Here is a 19,278-nt window from a genome sequence, read left to right as displayed (position 1 = left end):
CCCTGGTAGCAGAGAAACCAATCTTAAACTTATTAAATGGCACCCTGGAGACGAAAAACAGTAACTTAATAAATGAGAAAGGTCAAATTCAATTATAACTGACTGGAAGGAAATGTTTAGATAATATGTGGTCATGGCATGGTGCTTTATCAGATATGGCTTTGTGTAAGTGGGGCAGTTATGCAGGCTTACAAATCTGTTTCCTCTGAAGTTCATGTGCTCCCTTGAAATAGCCATAAAGGAGTTGAGGGAACACATGTTTTCATTTTCAGCTTTACTGAGGTATGATTAGCAAATAAAGATTATATAAATTTAGAAGGCACAGCCCGATTTTTTTTACTGTGTTCAATGTGATGATTTATATATGTATATACATTCTTAAATGATTATGTCAGTCAAGTTAACACATCTAGCACCTCACATAGATACCATTTAATTTCTAAATATTCTGTGGTAAGAACACCTCAGGTCTACTCTCTCAGCAAATTTCAAATATACAGTACAATATTATTAACTATTATGACTATGTTGTTGGAGGTGGGGGAAATGGGGAGAGGTTGGTCAAAGAGTACAAACTTTCAGTTATGAAATGAATAAGCTTTGAGACACCTGGGTGGCTCAGTGAATGAGCATCTGCCTTCAGCTCAGGGCATGATCCAGGGGTCCTGGGATCAAGTCCCGCATTGGGCTCCCCACAGGGAGCCTGCTTCTCCTTCTGCCTATGTCTCTGCCTCTCTCTGTGTCTCTCATGAATAAATACATAAAAATCTTTTTAAAAAATAAAAAATAAAATGAGTAAGCTTTGGGAATCTAGAGTACATTTGAAAACATTTTTAAGAGATACTTTATATCCTATAACAAAACAACCAAACTTTTAAGAACCTCAAGGTGACCAAAATCAGGACAAGTGGTTCATGACAATGTAACCTGAGCCAGAGGCTTAGAAGAACCTCATGCTTGGTTTGATGGTCTCCTATCATCATCTTGAAATTCTTAATAATTTCTGAACAATGGATCCACGATTATTATTTTGCTCTGGTCCTTAAAAACTATGAAGCTGGTCCTGGGTAAGGATTAGGAACAAGGACCTATGTTAATGAAATAATCTGCATCGCTGTACTCATAATTTTTTTTGTTTGCCCCAAAATGAAATAATCCATGATATACTTTTCACCTTTTCCCTTTGTTTTTGGATGTATTCCCAACATTTACATTTAGAATTGCACCTTGAAATATTTCCTACCATCAGAACGTAGCACCAGAGGAGTTGGGGAGCCCAGCACTCTGGCTTTCGTCACTGTACTGGTCACCACACATGTGTAATTACCCACATCGGATGGCTCGACCTTGGCTATGTAGAGATGGCCTGTCTCTTGAGAGACAAATCTCCGACTATCTTCTTCAACAAATGATGGATATTCATTGAAGATCCAAGCATATGATAGTTCTAACAAAGTTTGGGGGTAAAAGAAATTCCATCATTAAAGAAAGTTTTTTTCCATATTATAACTAAAAAATACACAAAATCACCTTTACTGCAAAGCAATGCTGAGTGCATTTATTGCAGGTCATGAAGAGAAAGAGTTCTGTGAACTGATTCTGCGGTCATTCTGCATTACGGTGGAGGACACTGCTGATTAGCATTCTTGTGGGAGCAATATTATCACCATCATCATTATCACTACTCCTGACACCTCCTGACAAGTCTCTCTCGCTTCGGTTTTCCTCCCTTTTATTTTGTGTCTCCACACCACACATTCTACACTCTTTCAAATTACCGATCCCGTCCTTTCAGTTTTTGATATAACTTTTCTGTAATTTCTTGGTATTCTTGAGAATAATGCAAAATTTCTTAACCTGAATAGGAAATTCTGCACAATTAGACCCCTGCTTAAAGCCTTACCACGTGGGTGCCTTTGCATGTGCTGCTCTAGAAAGCTGCAGTGTCCTTGTTTTCTGTTCACTCTCTTGCCTCTCTCCCACAACCTTTCAACACTAAACCCCCTTCTGCCAGAGTAACTTCCAGATGGTTTTCAAAGCTTAGTTCCAAATATAAGGAATCACCTCCTCAGAGAGGACGGGTCTTCCTTCATCCTCGTCCTCAGAGTGGGTTCTCCTATATTCTAGAGCAACTCTTAAGCTCACATAGGTTAAAGCACTTACTGCTTTGTATGTAATGGTCTACTTATCTGTCCTTCCATTGCTTGGTAAACATTGAGGTCAACTTTTATCCTGACTGCCCTGCCCCACCCAATTAGCAAAATGGAATATCCAAAGATACTGAACAGTTCTCAGTAAACATTTATTGAGTTAATTAAGGATATAATTACACTATTATCTCCTATGTAAAGTCCAATGTGAGAGTTTTCTTGACTTTTTGGGTCAAGGTAAACCAACTTTCTCCAAAGGAACTAATAATGTTCTTCTACTCTGTGATAATGAGGGTAAATCATACAATGCTGCATTGTTCTAGATGCCCGTATTTTTTAGAGGCAAGTTGTAATTTAAGCACACTTAACCATGGTTGGCTTATTTGATTCCTTTTTTTCCACGGCCCTACTGTGTTTTACAATTTCATCAACCTTATTGTATTGGTTCGTTGCTGTAATGCTTTTTCAAAAGAATTTTTGGAAAATGTATGTAATCAAAATAAATTTAGTAACAAATTGAAAATATACTTAAGACACTACTTCAGTGGCAAAGGGTCTTCGCATTTGGCAGAGGTGGACAGTAACTCAGTATACAAATAACAACGAGACAGTGTAAAAGGTCTGGGTGAGAGTTACTCTGGATTTCAGAGGAAGGACAGGTGACATTCTCTCATGACTAAACAGCAGATCTTAAAGGATAGAAGAACATTCTGACAGGCAGGGAGAAAAGCACTCCAGATGAAGTGAAGAGCATATGAAAAGTTGGCAGGGAAGAGAAAATGTTAAGTACCTGGTAGCAATGAGAAACCACTGACTTCCTTCTGCCTTCAAGCAAATACAAATGTTTGATGATTCCAAAGGTTAGCAAGTCAAGGGCAAACTGGGAGCACATTTAGAAACACGGATTTTTAACCTTGAACTGCTCTCCACATCACGTTATAATAGCAGTAGGGTGTTTCAGGAAATTTCAATCAGTCACCTGATAGGCTGTGAAATCCAAAGTTGTTTGTTGGACTGTATGAAAATGAAACATGTCTCAAACATCCACTCCCCCGCTAGCCTCATGCTTACTGAGATGGTGCTTTGCTCTTAAAATAGTACTAAATAAACCACAGAGTTAAAGAATGCTGGTCAGGGAGGCTGGATTAGTTATGCAATTGTTGAAACTGACAGGTGTGGAAGCCTCAGTTCCCCAGGCTCTTCCTGTTGCACTAAGCATGCCGTCCCACCCAACATCCCCTGTCCCCTAACTCTGTAACCTCACCTTGCTTTAGAGAAGACAAAGCCATCTCATTCTGCCTTTCAAAGTATTCTATCCATGAAATTAATAGGATTGCCTCACTCTCTTTTATTTTTTTAATTTAAAAATATCCCTTTTATCCAGTAAGTGTAAAACTTCCACTGCTCCCCAACATAACATACCTCAGTTGGGTGTGAAGAACAAGAAATCAACCTTATTAAACCAGTTTATACTAAACTAAGAATTGCTGGTGGGAAGAACGCAGATGCAGAATCTAAAAAACCTAAAATCTAATAAATTCATGTAAGAAATACTATATAGCAAGGAGAATGTCTGATCAATAAGCACATGCAACAATTTGGAATAAATATTACATATGTCATTTTGACTGAAATGCTGTAAGGCTCCACTTTAGCATTTTTTAAATCCCAAATCAATACTTTCAAGATTTAAATAGTGTATTATCATTATATTGTTATACAGATACTATGGTGGCTTTGCTTATATGACCCCTGTAATGAAGGACTGTTAGAAGAGAAGAAAGTCAAAATTAAAATCATTTTAAGCTGCTCACAAAATGAGCACGGAGAAGTGAATATGGCTGGATTGAAGGGTGGGTTGTGATAGATATGGAAGTGTCCCACTTAGGTCTCACTTCAGGAGAACTTCATAGAACACAGTTAACTGGTGGCCTCCACCTGCTAGCCTATGAGTGGAGTGCTGTGGCTACACTTTCCTGGGGCTGCTTCTAGCTAAACGATGAACCCCACTGGGGTGTTCATGCTGGCTCATTCCCCCTGTTGCAGGATGTCCCCCATTGGGCAATTCAGGTTGGAGACGTCCCATCAGGTAATAGTCATGATATTCTCAGAACTTCACAGTGATTTGGCTTTCTTCCTATCCAAATTTTCTTCTCCTCTCTTTGCTCAGAGATAGTAGATTTGAATTTCAGACTGGAGTTTCCTCTACCAATTTCTGCTTCTTCACCGTTTAACCTTCACAGGCATTTTCTCCAGGATTTTTTCTTTATTATTTTTTTTTAATAGCAAGTCTGATCCTCTAATCCCATCTTGGAGTCTGCTTCTCAGAACACTTGAACTGACACAATGCTGCTGAAACGGAGTAACAGACTCTCCTCTGTGTTAGAAATTGCCCCTTCCCTTAGACCCTCAGGAAATATCCTCTATTACTGACCTCCTTTTCAATAACTGTTTAATCCCCTCACCTCACCCTCAGACTTTTCAAATTTACAAACTAATTCCTAATTGATTCTTAGCACCTACCCTCCACACAAGCCCTGACAAATCAGCATCCCAGAGGAAAATGGTGTAAACCCACCCTGAGATCCCCACCAAACAAATTAGAAACAATAGAATCTTCATCCCCCTAGGCTATATTACTGAGCAGAAGCCCTAAAGCCATCACTTACTTGTAACTTGAGAATGCAGTGGAGAAAAGCTGCTCTTTTGCAGGAATTTGCACTCCTGCATTCCTCTTTGACAAACTGTGTAACAATCAGGCAGATTTGGGATCTATCTCAGAATAGCATACAGGTATTCCTTGAATTACAAAGGGTTTATTATATTTGTAAACCATCACCCAAGGCATGTTGTATATGTGATCTTCACACAATCATGTGGACTGTATACTCCCTGTATATTAAACAGTGTAGAAAGACTTTTTTTTTTTTTAAAAAGATCTTATTTATTTATTCATGAGGGACACACAGAGAGAGGCAGAGACATAGGCAGAGGGAGAAGCAGGCTCCCATAGGGAGCCTGATGCAGGACTTGATCCAGGGACTCTGGGATCATGGTCTGAGCCAAAGGCAGAGGCTCAACCACTGAGCCACCTAGGTGCCCCTGTAGAAAGAAATTTTAAAGAGTTTTCAATAACACTCCCTCTCTCTTCACATCCTAATAGCATAGTATGTATACTTTTGAATTAAAAGTGCAATACTATGGTCCTAACTATTGGAATATATTATAACCAGAATACCATAGTGGTCTTCCTCCACTATTTCTGCCAAATAGTATATTCTCACAGCTACAGGAGAAAAAAGGATCTTTGATGAGCAGCACAAAAATCGAACTCTAAGGTATTGAGCTGGGATAAACAGGAAAAACAAGAGAGCAGAAACAAGAGCCACTTTAGGGATGGAAGAGGTTGTACTATAAATTGATTTTGAGACTCAGGCAGGTAACCTAGAAGTAAATGCCCAATGGGTAGGTGAGACCTTTAAATGTAAATGTATGAGAGAGATTGGGCCTAATAATGGCATGGGAGGCTGAATCATGACCCCTAGAATATTTCATCACTCTAATCCCTGAAATCTTGAACATATTACCTGACATGAAAAGAAGGGCTCTGCAGATGTGATTAAATTAAGGATACGGAGATGGGAAGATTATCCTGGATTATCAGGGGTGGGGGAAATGTAATACTAAAAGTCCTTGTAAGAGGGAAGCAAGAGGGTCAGAGAAAAGGAACTGGAACTGTGGAAGCAGGGGCGTCAGCCAGAGAGTGCTATTTGAAGATGCTATGCTCTTGATCTTGAGGAAGGGACAGGTGGGGCTAGGTAGGGAGAGATAGATAAGGGACTATGTGATCAGGCTCAGAGAAATTCCCAAAATGCTGAGATGTTAGGAAACCAGAGAAAAGAGAACAAACCAGACTACCCTGCCTTGGTGTGGGTGGGGAGGATTTTTTTTTTTTCTTTTTTCTTGATAGTTGCCTGTGACCAACAAAAAATGACCAGACCCCAAATGAAGCCATTAAAGATGTTATCACCGGGCATCCTGGGTGGCTCAGCGGTTTAGCGCTGCCTTCAGCCCAGGGTGTGATCCTGGAGACCCGGGATTGGGTCCCATGTCGGGCTCCCTGCATGGAGCCTGCTTCTCCCCCTGCCTGTGTCTCTGCCTCTCTCTATCTCTCTCTCTCTGTGTCCCTGAAGGATAAATAAATAAAATCTTTAAAAAAAAAAAGATGTTATCACCACTCCTTATTCAAACCAGGGCATCTCAAGAATGATAAGGCCACAAGGTTCCCAGTCAGTTCTGAATAAAAAACTGTCAGGGGAGGGAGGCCCACGCTGGCAACCCTGTTGGGACCCCTTTCACTCCCGGGAGCTTTTTCTATGCCCTTGCTTAATACTCTTCTATCGCTTTACTCACTCTCCTTTGTCTGTGAGATTCATTCTTCGGTTCAGTGAGACAAGAACCTAGCTCTCCCACTTCAATCTGAAGATGGAAGACAGAGCCATGAGTCAAGGAAAACAGGTGGCATCTAGAAGCTGGAAGAGGCAAGACAATGGATTCTCCCCTAGAGCCTTTGGAGCTTTCAGCAGCCCTGTCAACATCTGGCATGTTGATTTTAGCTCTGGGACACCTGTATTGGACTTCTGACTTACAGAATTGTAAGATAATAAATCCATGGTGTTTTAAAGCACTAAATTTGTGGTAATTTGTCATACTAGCAAGAGGAAACCAATAGAAATAATGATAATAGGTAACAATCAGGTGTTATTATTAAGTCTAGGTGCAGTGCTAAGTGGTAGAGAGAAAATTTCCAAAGAAAAACAATGACCAGAGACAAAAAATAAATAAAAAAAAAAAAAAAGAGAAAGCCTACACTTAGAAGGCCTACAGAAGAATCCTATTTCATATAAAGTGATTTTAAGACCAATACAGTGGCAAAGGGTGAGGTATTCCAAAAGAGCAAATCACAACCTCAAAGCAAATGAACGAATTAGTGTTCTGTTTTATACAAAGATTCAGATCCTTGGGATGCCTAAGTGGCTCAGTCTGGTTAAGCTTCTGACTCTTGGTTTCAGTTCAGGTCATGCTCTCAGGGTCATGAGATTGAGCCCCACTTTGGGTTCCATGCTGGGCATGGAGTCTGCTTGAGATTCTCTCCCTTTCCCTCACCCACTGCACTACCCTCCCCCCACTAAAAAAAAGCCAAAACAAAACAAAAACACACAAAGATTCAGACCCTTGACAACTTACAGAAAGAAATCAAACCTGTGTTTAATATGGTATATACAGCCATGACAGCTACAACAGAAATTTGTAGCACCTACCTACCTTTCTTTACAGACTTTCTTATTGAGATGGAATGAGACATAACTTTTATGTCTCAGAGAGAAGATCTGCAGTATTTCATTTATTGCCTGCATGACCATGTTAAAATGTATGGCATCACTCTGATTGAAAACATTAGAGAATTATGTGATTTATTGCATTCTGATTAAACTAAAAAAAAATCTGCTGTAATACCATCAGAGTTTACTTATCATAAAAATCTGCATTTGCAATAAACATTAATTGTACACTGCAAAGTAAAATATACATCAAATCAGCATTCTTTGGAGATTTTTCAACATCATTTTATGTATGATGATAAATACAAAGCTATAATAAAGATGATAATTTTATATACTCAAACTAGACTTTACAAAATCTGTCATAACCTGTGGTGTAAATCACAAACACATTATGCCAAAACTACTTGGCCACTGGGCTTTCTATTAACAACACTACGTTAATATTAGGTATGTGAATATTTTTTAGTAGAGAGCAAAGAGGCTTTACCAATCAGAGCCATAAATTAAGATAATGAAGTGTGGAAACTGCTTTCTAAAAAAGTAATATGTGATGAATGACATCACTCCTCCAGCCACATTCTTTCCCAGGTCACTTAAGTACAAGGCCAGTCAATTTAACAGGAAATATGTCACTCTAGTGTTTATCTGGAGATACATTAATACATATACTAGTGACATTTAAGGGTTTATTTCTAGTTTCATTATGAAATTCTATTATGAGGGAGATTTAATCCTTTGTATAGGCATTTTCTAGAAGAAGCTGTCAAATAAAACTGCAGTTGAACAAAACTGTAGAAGTAACCTTGGTTATTTTCTCTGGTGCCAACTGGAAAGTTTGATCTACCTGAAAAGAAGGAATATTAGGAGTTTGTGGGAACTTGCTGGATGTCATTCAAGATTTATATCATTGATTCAGACATTTAGGAAGGAAATTTTACTATGGAGCTTAGAGATGACACTCACTGATGGAGGGTCTGAGGCAGTACATAACTCGAAAGCCATGTAGAAAACTGAAGATAATTTAAGGTTCAAAGAGCAAAACATCACTGGTTAGGACTGAAAAGTCTGTATCATCAAAGCAGAAGGTATCTATGGACATCACCAACATTTCATTGTTTTATCTTTCAAAAGCTGTTTTGTAAGTTGTTGCATTGAGGGCAACATTACATATACTGCAGGTTTCCTTGTTAGCCTATAAATGTCTGTCTAATCTATTTTTACTTAGAGTACTAAACTGTGACTTTTGAGGATCCTCAGAAAAAGAGAACAATGATCGAGGAAAAAAAAAAACTAAAAATGTCATTCCTTTACATTTTCATACTTCTGGGCTGATTCTAAGCCAGGAGTCAGCAAAGTAAAACTACAGCATCAAGTCTAATCTGCTATCTGCTTTGTAAACTAAATATTTTGGAACCTACTCACATTCATCCAATTATTCTTGTCCGTGGCTGCTTTTATGCTACCAAAGCAGGTCTGAATAGCTGCAACAGAGACTATATGGCCCATAAAGGCTAAAATATTTATCTGACTAAAATTTTAAGAAAAAGTTTGCTAATTTGTGTTCTAGGTTAGTATTAGCCAAGGACCAAGTTATGAGTTCGGTGACCTTTACCTGCCTTACTTTACTTTTACTCCTCTCTTCCTTATAAGGCTGTCATATTGTCCTAACCACCACATGAAGCTTCACAAAGGCCAGTCTCCTTAATCTTCTGTACTCTTCTCTTTTGCTTTAGCCCCGTCACCTTTTGAGAGTATACACGAGTCATTTCCATAGCTTCACAAAAGTTTCCAAGAGATAACGCAGTTTTCTGATGTGTTTTCTGATCATCATTTTTGGTTCTACCATTTTCTTTCAGAAACAGGAATATTGGGGATCCCTGGGTGGCGCAGCGGTTTAGCGCCTGCCTTTGGCCCAGGGCGCAATCCTGGAGAACCGGGATCGAATCCCACGTCGGGCTCCCTGTGCATGGAGCCTGCTTCTCCCTCTGCCTATGTCTCTGCCCCTCTCTCTCTCTCTCTCTCTCTCTCTGTGTGTGACTATCATAAATAAATAAAAATTAAAAAAAATAAATATATTAAGAAACAGGAATATTTTCAGTGGGTCCCTGCATCTCCCATTGTATTGTGACTCCACAAGGCTGTGTTCATTTTTTTTTCAATATTTATTTACTTATTTTAGAGAGACAGAGAAAGAAAGAGTCCTGGGGGAAGGGCAGAAGGAGAGAAAGAAAGAACCTAGAGCTGACTCCCTGCTGAGCATGGAGTCTGACTCAGGGCTTGATCCCAGGACCCTGACATCATGACCTGAGCCAAAACCAAGAGTTGGAACCCTAACTGACTGAGCCACCAGGTGCTCCTGTCTTCATTTTTAATGCCAGGGAAGCTCTTCTAACAAGTTCCTTCATCTCTTTCCTGGTACCCTGGCCACAAAAACTGATGTGGTGCCAGAGTTCTTTCCTCCATATCTGTTGATGCAGAAATGTAGGGAGCCCTCTAGAGGTCATTCTTTATTCTTGCTTGGACCCACACATTTCTTTTTCTCATGAAGAATTTTTTAATTTTCCCCAGAGAACGAGCCCTCTCCCATCCTTAATACAAGTTGTTTCAATGGACTGACCCCACCCTTGTCTCCTTGTTCCAAAATCTCATGATGAGTACGTGCAAGTGGGCGCCAACTTCAATGACACTCCAACCCTGGTGTGCAGCAATGATTTCAGGTAACTGAGAATGGGAAGGAGCAAAAAAATGGGCAAGACATTTACTGACCTAGTTCCCTTCACCAGGGTGCTAAAGAAGCATGTCATTGTTAAAGAAAGTAGTTTAAGTTTTTCCAAGAGAAAATAATACCTAATCAGGACGGGCCAGTTTACTCTGATGTCTTATGAAGACAGGACAATCTTGTCTTGTCACAGACCCAACCTGCAGTTACTGCAACTCCTGGGTTGTGTGTGGAATTTCTGCTATATGATGAAACTCAGGCAGAAACCCCAAAAATGATAAGAGTCAGATCCTAAGGTAAGAGAGACTTGGGAATATAATGCATTTCTTTTCTGCTTCCTCATTTTTATGATAAAAATATGCTTTTCCAAGGAGTTCAAGGCTCTGAAAATGGTAGAAAGCAATTTTAAGATTAGCTCAAAACCCAAATGCTGCGGATGACTACAAGTTTCATTGCCAAGGCCTGCTTGTGCAGCTAAAAGAAAGTGCTTTGTAACAGCACATTTCGCACAATGCCATGCTTGATGCAATGTGTATATTGGTGTGCAGATCTTAACTCTATGTCAAATCCCTCTTGCCAGGTTTGCACTTTCCTCATCACTTATACTGAATAATGGACATTTTTTATGACTTCAGTGACAGTAAATAACATTTTCCTTTTAAGTGCAATCCAGGAGAAGCTAAGGAATCCTACAGCTCCTGAGAGTGTTAATTGGAGCCAATTATAATTTGATTGACCTGCCTTGCTATTAAAATGATATGCAGAATTTACACTGTCCTTGCAAAATGGAAATTTCCTAGTATAAGCCCACCCTTTAATGAATCCAAAGGTAGTACTTTTGGGTTACAAATCCCACATCAACTCTCAGAAGCTAATTTCAGACAGGGGTTTCATTGGGTTGCAAATGATACAAAAGAACTCTATAGATGGGGAAAACATGTAATAAAAGTAACTGGAATAATTAAGGACTAGTGGATAAAGGAGCATCACAATAACTGTGCATTCGTCATTAGGTCTCATTTTCTTAAGGAATGTCATGGGCACTTGAAATTTCTCTTCTTGCTATGTGGGTGATTTTTTTTTTAATAGCAGAATAAAATGTCCACTATCACTGGTAAATAGAATGAGTTTATTAGCAGAGGATGAAGTCATCCTACCAAATCACAGGGGCCTTTTTACTGAGTACAATAAATGAGTTCTCAGGAAGATGAAAAATTAATATTTCTCTCTCTCTCTCTCTCTCACACACACACACACACACATACATACACAGTACTACTATTTGCCATTAATAGCACATCAAACTGTTCATCAAAATAGTTTAGTACTATATAAAAACATTTTATAATAGATCTTTACCCTCTGGAGTCTGTAACTTCTCTGAATAATAGATTTTAAATGGTAGTGGTTTCATTATAAAGTATACTTCTGAAATAGTACAAAGTCACCTAATTTTTAAAAAGTGACTAAATGTCTGATTAGGGCAGGTTATGCAATTATATCTGAGTACATAAACTTGGTAACAAAACAGAATGCCCCCAAAATCTAGCATTAAAAGTAATTCCTGTCCTTCTCATCCATAAGGCTCTATAAATGCCAACCTCTTTAGGTACTAACAGATGTACTCAGGACACTTTACAGCAGCCTCGGGTTCAAGTCAAATATAGATAACAGTTTGTAGGTTTTGAAAAAAGATAGGAGTTAGAAAAATACCATTACCTCCTGATCCCTTCCTTGTTATGCTCAATTATAAACACACATGTTTACACATACATTTCTTCTCTGCCTCCAGTGTTTCTAGTCCTTGCCTACTTGGCTATGCAGATATGTCCAGGGAAAAATCTATCACTCTGTAGAAATGTCTTTCAAAGCCTGAAAACAATTGCTATAGCTTTTTCTGTGATTTTAATAACCTAGCTGAAAAAAAAGGCCCTGCTGATGTTAGAGAGAAATACCACAAAGAAATAAAAGCCTATTGCTCAAATGCAGACTTTAGTTAAAATTCTCATTTGCTTAATGTTTGACGTTTTCTGGAAATCATCTTTCTGATCCTTGTTTCTAAAGATTTACTATGTTGACCAATTGGCTTATTTATCAAATCCTTAATATTGTTGTAACTTTATATTTGATCCCTCTCTATTAATTGCTTTCTTTTTATAGTATACCCCATTCAGTGCAAAGAATGATTTCTGGTCAATGAAAGATAAATCCTTAGAGAAGTATCTGAATGGTTGTAATTCAGGGACCCTTTTACAATTTATACTATCCAGGAACAGTAAGAAGTAAAAGTTAGGAAGAAAATAATATATTGCTTTTATTCTGTCCATACCCTGACATTATGAGCACCTCAAACTGATGGGTATTCATATCATGTGAGATTCTATTTTACAAAGAACTTTTTGATCTAATATTAATTTCTAATAGTAGACTTACCCTTACTACTTCAGTAGGTTTTCCTTATCCCCATTTTATTTTTCAGCGTCCCAGCTATCCGTTTACAAACATCATATTTAACTAATAAATGTGCACTGTATTGCTCAATAAATGCAGAGGTGTAAGAATAGATGAATAACAAGCTGATAGAGAGTGTGTCAAAGGCAGCATTTCAACTATGAATTCTTTAGCACTGGATTCCAGTGCTATGAAGCCCTTATTTTTCTATATCTGGTTAATGGATTAATGACTCTTCTAGTCATTCATAAGGGGACCAGTAGGATTCTAATCTGAATCTTCTTCTAATATAAAAATATTGGGTGAATATTGGCTTCACTGTGATTTTCAAAATTGTAGAACAGGAGTCCATTGAGGCAGACAGAGTTTTAAAAATGCATCCTAATTACACTTCAGTCAGTAACTGGGCTCATTTGTGCCTTATGCAGAAGGTTGCAAAGCTCATGCCATAATCTTCAGTTGGAAAAAAAAAAAAAGACAATGACCTTTCAAACCAGCTCAATTATTTAATATAATCTAATTGTGCTATTGACAGTTGTCTCTAAAATGTGGTCAAGTTTATGTTTACTACATCAATTAATTTCTTTCTTTTTACATTTTTCAAATAAGAAACAAATTATAATAGTGTGAGAGCACTGGCTCTTTGTTTTTTTTCTTCTTTCTTCTCTCTCTCTCTCTCTCTCTTGGCTCCAAATGTATTTACCTAAAACAATACAAAGAAATGCAAAGCAACCACCTGCTCCCTCTTTCAAACATTTTTGTCTAAAGCACTGCTGGTAAAGGGGACATAGGTCTTGTGAAAAGAAAAAACAGCCATCATGTGAGTGCTCTTCAGCTAATATGATGAAAAGCTTTTCTTTCCAAGAAGTAAATATGCAGATCTACAGTATAAGAACATTAGATTCTGCCTTGATAAAAGTCAAGAATAAATTTATGAAGGAATGTTAATCTGTTTGACATAAATGTTCATTGATCCTCTTTCACTGGAAGTATTCTGAACTTCATTCCTTCCTAATCCAGTATTACTTCATCTATTTATTCTCCCAAACAATACTGCATTTTTATTTTCTAAATAAATTCACATTGAACAAGTTGTCTTGCTGATTTACCCTGCTTATTTTGATTCTTTTCCCTTAATATTACCTGAGGTGATATAAATACCTTTCTGTCAGTTACGTTTCAGCAGTTGGTATTCTAAGTGAAAGCAATGCATTTATTTTCGTTACCCCGTGGAACTCTAGTCCTCTGCTTCTAGACACTTTTCCTGTCTTATTTATTTATTTATTTTTTTGAGACCATATGTAGTATAAGGTTCTGGGAATTACTGAAATTGCTCATATTTGTTTTATGCTATATTTTACTTCAACAACATACCTTCTGGAAAATTTATGAGCATGTTCATTTCCTTCATCTCTCTATTTTATAAATTCAACTAGTTGACCTTCCACTGGCATGGCATTAAGGGCTTTCCTAGCTTTCAATTTGAATGTGTTACGTCAAAGAATATTTAGCATGCTATGTTTTAGATCAAGCAACCTTGTAGCTACTATATTTTATTTCTGTCACTCATAGACACTTAACATACTTGGGCTCTGGTAAAAATAATAAAATTTCAAATTCCAGTTAGAAAATCTGTTTTTGTACCATTTGTTCACCAGAGAAAATGTATGAAGGTGATGAGAACGGTCTTAGCAATAAGGATTTGATTATTAACCCTGTAGGGTACCTGATGACTTGTAATGACAGCAGGTAGACAGAACATGGAAACTGTTCTGTTGTAGCTCCAAAGTTCCTTTCAGCCTCTGATATATAAAGATACAAAGGGGCACTTCTTTTATTGCTTATGAGGAAAAACAGCAAAGATAATGGGGATAACATAAACTCAAAGAGCATAAAATACTGTTTAAGGACACATGGTGCTTGACCAAGCCATCTTTCGGACTGTAAAAACAACTTGAAATAAGTTTTTTGGGACATCTTTGGAAGTAAGGATTTCCATGTTAGAGTCATGAGATTTGAGGTTTAGACATTACTTTGTCCCATTCTAGGTTATGTGCCTTTGATAAATTATCTTAAACTCACTGGTCTCAGATTCCCTTTCCTGAAAAAGGAGAGGGTTGCATGAGACTGCTTTGGTTTTCAAATTGTGGAATATGGCTTCTCTGAGAATTGTGCAATTGCTGTAAGACTAGAGAATCCATATGCATGCTGTACTTGATGGAGAGACTGAACAAATTATATGTTATATAACATAAAGACATGTCCTGTTATTTAAAATGTGTAGGCTACACTGTGATTGACAAGAATGTATATTAAATAAAGAAGTGTGACATCAGGACTTGTGTATCATATATTGGGTATCATGTATTTTCTCTCCCCAAAATACAAAAAGCCATAAAAATAGCTAAATTGAACACTTAATCTAATAATCTAAAATAATCTATGTTGATATTGATTTTAGCACCAGATACCGATAACACCTTTACATATTAATTTATTTAATCCTCATAAGAGTCTATGAGGCAAATACTGTTATCATCCTATTTTACACAGATGAAGCAACTAAGACAATTAGGGAAGCCCCAAGTAATAAAGTTAGAAGGATTTGAACTCAGGCAATGTGAAACAGAGCCCAAGCCACTACACAGAACTGTCTTCTCATTGTATCTTCTCAATCATGTGAGTGATAGTAACATTGTGACGTTAAAATGAACCCATGAATTTAAAAGGGTTGGGGAATACTGGTGTTTATGATATCTTCCATTCCTTAAAATACTGAATAATCTCCTTTATAGTTTCACTTCTACAAAAGACAAGCTAGTGTATTGGTTAAAAACAAGAGTCAATGGCAAACAAACCAACCAAAACCAAATAACTATTTTTTTAAAATCCCCAAAAACCATGACTAGGATCCAGTTCTGGTTATGGTACTGCCAGATATGTAACCTTAGGGAAAATTTCCTTTTCTCCCTATGCCTCAGTTCCCCCCCTTTTTTTTTTTTTTTCAAAATAAAGATAAGAATAGCACCTACTCCATAGGTTTGGCTGTGGATTAAAGAAGAAAATACAAAGCACTCACAGGCATGCATGACAAATAGTGTGAGTGCTCAATAAATATTTATGGTTTTTGTCACTGTCTTTGATGTTGTTTTGATCTTGTTGGATTGTCCTCTGTGGGGTCCTTACAAAGAAGTCAACTATGCAAAATGTAGGCTTTGTGAAGAAAGCAGAGAGGCAGGGCTGAATAACATGGGCTCTGAAGTGAACTAGCCTACCTCGATTCAAGGAGTGAAGATAGAATTTTCCCTGGCAGAACTAGGGAGCAGACCAAACCAACTGGAAGAGCTTAAGATCCTGGTAGGGAGGGCAAGGCAAACAGGTGTCAAACAAATTTTCGATGCTTCGTTGATGGTGAGAAGCTCTAAAAAATGATAATGTGCATGGAGATTGACACCTATAACCCACTAGGTTGAGTGGTGGGAATTGTTTTTTAAGTATTTTAGTGTACTTTTAGCAGATACTAAGGTATACACTTTTGGATATATAGATACCATTAGATATAAAAAGAGAAGAAAATGTGGCAAGAATAAACTTTCATCAAAACAAGTGGCAGAACCAGAGAAAAATAAAATAATTAAACAGAAAAATTAGAATTAAAATTTTATTCTCAAGAGAAAATGTAAGCCAGTGTAAGCATTCTGAAAAAGTTATGTGGACTAATTTCAATGGAAAGGTAATAGGACCAAACTTGGAACCCAAAAATATTCAAAATGCAGGCATGACAAAACACTGCATCCTTTCTGCTAAATTAATCAGATGAACTAAATTTCCCGCAAAAACAGGGTTCTCAGTGCAGGTGGTGTTGAGTGAGCTGGGGAGTGGGTATGTTTGCTCTGCATGGCGCTGGAAGCTACTAATGATTTGGACTTCGATTTCTAACTTGCTTTGGAAATATTTCCAAATGGGAACAATCATTTCTAAATGTCAGTTCACTGTCTCTACTCTTAAGTAATGGAAATATCTCATCATATCCCTATGAGAATATTGAGAGCTCGCTCTCCCTTTAAAATCAGAAGAGCTGTTAATTAAATGCTCATCTCCATGCCATTGTTTTGGGTAATATGCAGATATTAAATGAATATGAGAGAAGGTCCCCATTCTACTTCACTCCTGAACCTTAATGGAAACATAATGACACAGGTAGGAAAAGAAACAATTTATATTTAACATTTTTAACATCATACATAGAAAATGGGATCCTGGTAATTAAAAATGTTCTCTCCTTTTCTTTAATTGATGAATTCTCATTCAGGGGTGAAAGGGAGAATATTCAAAGGTGGATGATCAGCTCATAGCAGCTCTGCTGGCTGCTGGCAGTGTCAGGATGCTCTACTACAGGCTGATTAGCCAGATATTAGCCTATCTCAGTGCCATGATGGTTTCTGATAAAAACCAATTCAATGACTTAAAAATTACCTTAGTACATCTCAAAGGGTGGGTGAGAGATAGCAAAACCAAATAAGCTAATATTGAAATTAAAAAGGAGCATGAATTTCAATAAAAGTCTACATTGTAAATATCTGAGAACCTAATATATGAGAAATTTATTGGGTTGACAAACATCTTTTGAAAGATTAATTACATAATTCCTTTTTTTAAAAAAAGATTTTATTTATGTATTCATGAGAGACACAGAGAGAGAGGCAGAGACACAGGCAGAGGGAGAAGCAGGCTCCCTGTGGGGAACCTGATGTGGGACTTGATCCCAGGACCCCAGGATCACAACCTGAGTCACATCCTCAACCACTGAGCCACCCAGGCATCTCTAATTATATAATTCTTTTTTTTTCTTTTAAAGATTTTATTTATTTATTCATGAGAGACACACAGAGAGAGGCAGAGATACAGGCAGAGGGAGAAGCAGGCTCCCTGTGGGGAGACCGATGGACTTGATCCTGGGACTCCAGGATCATGGCCCGGCCGAAGGCAGGCAGTGGCTGAGCCACTGGGGCTGCCCTAATTACATAATTCTTATGATAAGAGTATACTTCAGCTGTGAGTGGCTGTCATATCGCCGATTTTAGAATTTCAAATATTTTAAACATGACTAAAAAACTCAGTGCAAGACAAATCATAGCATATGCCTACTTGAAGGTTTTTCCTGTTTAAAAAAAGAAAGATACACAGAAAAATAAAATAAAATCCCATATTTATTTTTATTACAAACTTTCTCAAAAAAGGTATAAAATAAATGCTAATAATTGTATTTATTTTAACAAATATATCCCAGTAAGTTATATTCTAAGGGGCTGCTAAAATAGACTTTGGGTACAAAATATATTCTATCCATTTGTCTTCACAGGACATTTCACAAAATTGCCTACAGGCACACAGGCAAGAGAAAATCGACTGGCCTTTACAACCTCAACAAAGAGAGCACTCTTGTCGTCCACGTGGCAGCAAGTCCTGGATAAAATCAGGGAAATGAGATTCTTGACAGATTCAGCCATCACTTAAATGTATTTAGAAAAGGACAATTATGCCACCAGACTCGCTTTTCTTCATCTCTTATGTTAGTTACCAAATTTTAATGTGATTACTGAGGCTAATTCCCACTGTTTTCCATATTAGAGATCGATATGTATATTCTTGGCATTTGTCCCATACTATGGATTAATTTTTCTTTGTATTCACATTGTCAGCATGCAGCTTCAATTGACTTCACATGCAAGTTACTGACAGAATAAATGAAAGTATTAAAAACATAATTTTAATTATTAAAATTATTGACCTTTATCTCTCAAATATTGTATGCTAGATATTTATAAGCAAACTTTATGGAATTACATTGGCTTTTATATTTGTAGAAGGTTAAATTAAATTAAAATCACCCTGCTAGTGTCACTGAATTAACGAGTTTGGATTAATTTTGTAAATTATTTTAACACACTGCTAAGTATGAGGTTTCTAGTTACATGAGAGAAAATGGAATAGGAAGAATGTCTGGCTCAGAAAGTCTACTTCAAAAACCATTTTACATCAACAACCATGGCACATAAAAGTGACTCAGAGAAGGGTCATGGCCAATTTTTGAGCTTTAGGCTATGCTGCGAAAAGTGTGACACATATTGAGTAGAGTATTTTATAATAACAACAGCAAATACAGTCACAGTAGTAACAATAACAGCTATTACTTAATGAGAAATGACTGTGTCAGGTATTTTATCACTGCATACTGGTATCTCCTTTAATGCTCATACCACTCCATGAGGTAGGAGCTACTATTCCCATTTTACAGATGAGAATACTGAGGCCCATAATGGTTATATGAGATCTCACACAGAGTAAGGCAGGGAAGCAAGGCTGGAACCCAGCTGATTCCTAAGCCCCAGATCTTGAAATGTAAGTACTGGCATACCTACTACCTACTAACTCACACTTGTCATCAATCTTTCCTCTCTCTTTAATCCAAGCCTTATCCCATATGCCAAGATAAAAAAAGAGAAAGTGAAGGCCTAAAATTTAGATCCCAAGCCTAACGACTTGGAAAGAAGCCTTATTATTCCCTCTGGAATAAATAACACGCTTCTGAAAGATGTAATTAAGATTCTTG

At 37.5% G+C, this 19,278-nt stretch overlaps 1 protein-coding gene across 3 annotated transcripts in view; it reads right to left on the bottom strand.

Moving 5' to 3' along the window:
• Nucleotides 1-19,278, bottom strand: part of CNTN3 (contactin 3) — a 327,484-nt gene that overhangs the window by 94,162 nt on the left and 214,044 nt on the right. For 2 of the 3 annotated variants that reach the window (XM_025451601.3, XM_025451602.3), the window contains one exon: nucleotides 1,244-1,447. In XM_025451601.3, the coding sequence (XP_025307386.1) occupies nucleotides 1,244-1,447 (204 nt within the window). Of the gene's footprint in view, nucleotides 1-1,243; nucleotides 1,448-2,940; nucleotides 3,080-19,278 lie in introns of those variants that run through there. The other variant, XM_035702741.2, reaches the window with a different exon arrangement.

The sequence above is a fragment of the Canis lupus genome, chromosome 20 (assembly GCF_003254725.2).
Source record: "Canis lupus dingo isolate Sandy chromosome 20, ASM325472v2, whole genome shotgun sequence".
Classification (NCBI taxonomy): domain Eukaryota; kingdom Metazoa; phylum Chordata; class Mammalia; order Carnivora; family Canidae; genus Canis; species Canis lupus.
The sequence above is the reverse complement of the archived record's forward strand: the minus strand, read 5'-3'. Positions and strand labels throughout refer to the sequence as shown.